Source organism: Amyelois transitella, chromosome 25 (assembly GCF_032362555.1).
Source record: "Amyelois transitella isolate CPQ chromosome 25, ilAmyTran1.1, whole genome shotgun sequence".
Taxonomy (NCBI): Eukaryota; Metazoa; Arthropoda; class Insecta; order Lepidoptera; family Pyralidae; genus Amyelois; species Amyelois transitella.
The window spans coordinates 940,538-944,464 of NC_083528.1; the positions used below are offsets into that span (position 1 = coordinate 940,538).

The 3,927-nt window shown below is 34.9% G+C and overlaps 1 protein-coding gene across 1 annotated transcript; it reads right to left on the reverse strand.

The window, feature by feature from the left end:
• Positions 1 to 2,484: 2,484 nt before the first annotated feature.
• LOC132903368 (uncharacterized) lies at positions 2,485 to 3,390 on the reverse strand. Its single transcript, XM_060951443.1, has one exon. The coding sequence runs from the start codon at positions 3,388 to 3,390 to the stop codon at positions 2,485 to 2,487; it is 906 nt and encodes a 301-aa protein (XP_060807426.1).
• Positions 3,391 to 3,927: the final 537 nt, after the last annotated feature.

A 3,927-nucleotide genomic window follows, 5' to 3' on the forward strand; every position in this document is an offset into this window, starting at 1 on the left:
TCTAACCAAGATTTACCAGTAAAAACGATGGCAGTATCATCAGCGTATGAGAATATATTTGCTTGTTTTATTTTCATGTTGCAGAGGTCATTTAAATATATGAGAAATAGTGTAGGGCCTAATACGCTGCCTTGGGGTACACCGTATGTCATCTCTGCGTCGTCACTTGTGATATCATCCAGTTTAACTTTTTGTTTCCTTCCAGAGAGATAATCCCTAAGTAATGATAGTGCCACTCCTCTTATTCCTACTTTTTCTAACTTTTCTAAAAGTATGGGAATGGAAACCGTGTCAAAAGCTTTCTTAAGGTCTAGGAAGATACATAGACATTTCTTTCCTTTATCAAGCTCGTTTGTTACTAGAGAAGTTAAGGCTGTCACAGCATCTTGAGTTGATTTTCCTTGCCTGAATCCAAATTGGTAGGGTGATAGAATATCGAACTTTTTCAGATAATTAATCAGTCTATTGTTTAGTAACTTCTCTATAATTTTCGAAATTGCAGTCAAAACAGAAATTGGACGATAGTTACATGGGTCGCCTCTTTCCCCTCCCTTATAAACAGGTGTAATTAAGGAGCGCTTTAGTAGCTCAGGGAATGTACCGTGATTAAAACATAAGTTAGCTAGATGTGTGATGGTGGGGATAATCTCATTTTGACCATGTTTTAGATATTTAGTAGTTATATTATCCCACCCGGGTGCACTATTGGATTTAAGGTTAATTAAAATGCTATTTACTTCTGCTATGTCGGTTTCCAGTAGAACAAATGATTGGGGTTGAGATGGTATTTCATTTATAAAAGATTTGATATTATCATTTGTGCGTAATGTAATCTTTTGGGCAAGTTCTTTCCCAGTGTTAACAAAGTAATTATTTATTGCATTGGCCGCTTCTATTGGTGTAGGTTTAATATTTAATAATTCTGTATTTTTTCGTTTAGTTTTATTTGTGTACGTTATATTTTTTATATTATTCCATAATGATTTATTATTATTGATAGATTTGGCAATTAATTCTCTTTCATAATTCCTTTTTAATTTTTTTATTAGATTATTGCAATGATTTCGATATCTTAAGTAAATAATTTTAATTGTTTCATTACTAGGGTTATTTTTATGCTCTCTTTGTAACTTATTGCGGTTTTTAATACATCTTAAAATATTACCAGGGGTTATCCATGGCTTTAATATTCGTTTACTTTTAGGAACATGTCTAATGTTTGTGTTGATTTTTATGGAATTGCTTAATTTTTCGATCAAAACTTGGATCACTAGATCTGGGTTATCACAGAAAAGAAGATCGGATAAATGTTGTTCCTGCAAGTATTTTAGAGCCTGATCGAAGTCAATATTTGTACTAAATTTGGACACCGGTATATTATTATGATGTTGTTTGGATAAAGTCAAGAATACTGACAAATGATCTGTGATAGTACTATGTAAGATGGCAAGAGTTGCCGCGATTCTTTTTTTATTTAACTTTAACATAATGTGATCCAAACAACTTTTATCTCTAGTTGGTAACGTGTGTCCTGGTAATATACCCAACGTTGCTAACGCATTAAGATATTTTATTCTGTTATCGTATTTGTATTTTATTTCTCCATCCTTAGGTATTAGATCAATATTTATATCTCCCGTAACAATGATACTTTTTTGAGTCTTTATGGATTCTAGGTGCGAGATCAAAGAATTTGTAAAATTTTCAGTACTTTTGTTTGATGGTGAGCGATATATGCATAAAACAATATTGTTTAGGATTTCCACTTGTAGACAAGATGCACCAGAGAGTCTTATTTCTTTGATTTTAGCTCCGACTGTATCTTTCACATATACCACAACCCCATCATTTTGGTTTAACTGATAAGTGGTAACATAAGAATTATAATTGGTAAGTTGAGGCACAGGTTTATCTAGTGAAAGTCGACACTCTGTTAAAACAATTAAATCCATGTCAAAAGGGAGAAAACTAAGATTGGTTATAAAGTCGTCGAAATTGCAATATATGCTTCTTATATTCTGGGTTATCAATGTAAAATCATTTTTGTTTACACTTACGTTACTTGTTAGATCGCAATAGTCACACTCTATATTCCTTGCCACTGTTATATTGTCTAAGTCATCTAGGGTTCGTACCATATCATCCATTGCATAAAGTATAAGTATAGATATAGGGTAAAAACACAGTTGTTGTGTGAGGTAAATTGGTATTTTTTAAGGTGATTAAATGACTTGTTATATAGGATATAGGTTTTATTATGAATTGATTTAAATCTGTGATTAGATTATTGTGTTCTAGAGGATAACATATGCAATTTAAATTGTAATTACGTACTACTATTTTTTTCATATAAAAGTTAGACACAGAATAAATGAAATAACGATTGTAACTAAAAGAAAAATAACAAAAATAAATAAAGGAGCAGAGACTAATATTACATTCAAAAACGAGAGATAACAAAGAAACTAATGCAAGCAAAAATAGTCATTCACTAATCTTTAGATTCTGAATATTTATTTCACTTTTAATTTGAATAATAGGCGAGTTTTCATTTTTCCTAATGTAGACCTTTCCATATGCCGTCCAGCAGAATTTAAAGAAGTTGCTCTTGGCGAAGTCCCGTGCCAGGAAAAATAAACGGGCCGCTTTCGCCGTCAGCTGCTCCGCAACAAATACAGGAGTATCCTCACTTATCTTCAGGCCAAGATGTTTGGCACACAATTTTGTTTTTTGCCTCACATTAAAACTCTTGCATAACTTGAGTACGTCATTTTTTAGTATGGTGGACGAGGTTTCTACGATTATGGGTGGATTTTTTACTCCTTCCTTTTTGACTCGTACTCTGAAGACATCCTTAATGTCTTCCTTTTTAATTTGGGAACCAATAGTACGTGAAAGATTAAGAACCATGTCTACCAGATCTTCCTTTGACTCGTTGGGTTTTTTTGGCACGTTTTTTATTTCCAAATTGGTTTTCCTTACGTCCATCTGCATGTTTTCTATTTTGTCTTCTAGTAAAGCTATGTGTTTTTTGTCTTCCTTTCTTTCTTCCTGGAGTTTTGTTATTGTTCTCTTCAACTCTTCATTTTGGGCAGTTACAAAAGCCACTGAAGTTTCTATGTTGCAGCTAGATCGTTGAATTTCTTTCAAAGTAACTGTGTTTTTTTCCAGCTGTTTCTGTTGTGCAGACATAAGTGATGTAATGAAGGCCTTCATTTCTTCTTTGAATTCGATTAGGTCAGACTGCGGCTCGTCTTGCCTCCTTCTTTTGTTACGTAGTGAAACATAGTGTTCGCCCCCGGTTGATAAATTCGGATCCGATTGGAATTGCGTTGCACATAGGAGATTCGTTATTATCGCGTTTGGTGATTCCGGTGGAGTGCGCTGCATGTTTGTCTATTTATTATAATATTCTGTTATAAATTACCTTGTTTACTAATCAACCGAATGATCCGTATTGTACTCCGACCGGGGGTCTCGTTCACTGGTCGTCTATCGGTGGTTCTCGTAAGCTCGTCCTTACCGTTCAACATACGTTGAGCTCCGACGTGCAAACAATCAAGCAGGGGTCTCGTTAACTGGCCGTCGATCGATGTGTCCCATAGGCTTATGCTTTCCGTCCAATGTAAGTGGAGCTAGTTGTACTTACAGTGCAATGACGCACACGCAGCTGTGGATCATAAATAAGACAGAGACGAAAAATGCAGCGGTTTGTTTTCGCGGGTCTGAGGCGCGGGTGAGCGCGGGGTTAAGACCGCTACGATGTTTCGTGTCCACACAATGTAATAATGCTATTTATATTTTAACTAATATTCAAGATGATGGGAAACTGACACTTGCCTTAATAGACTTATCGCTCTTAGTCGCTCGCACGTAATTACACTTTTCAGAAAATAATTTCGACGCGTCTGCTCACTAACAAGTTCA

Bases quoted from the DNA above. Each gene is read 5' to 3' on its own strand.
- LOC132903368 (XM_060951443.1), bottom strand. From the start codon at position 3,390: ATGCAGCGCACTCCACCGGAATCACCAAACGCGATAATAACGAATCTC.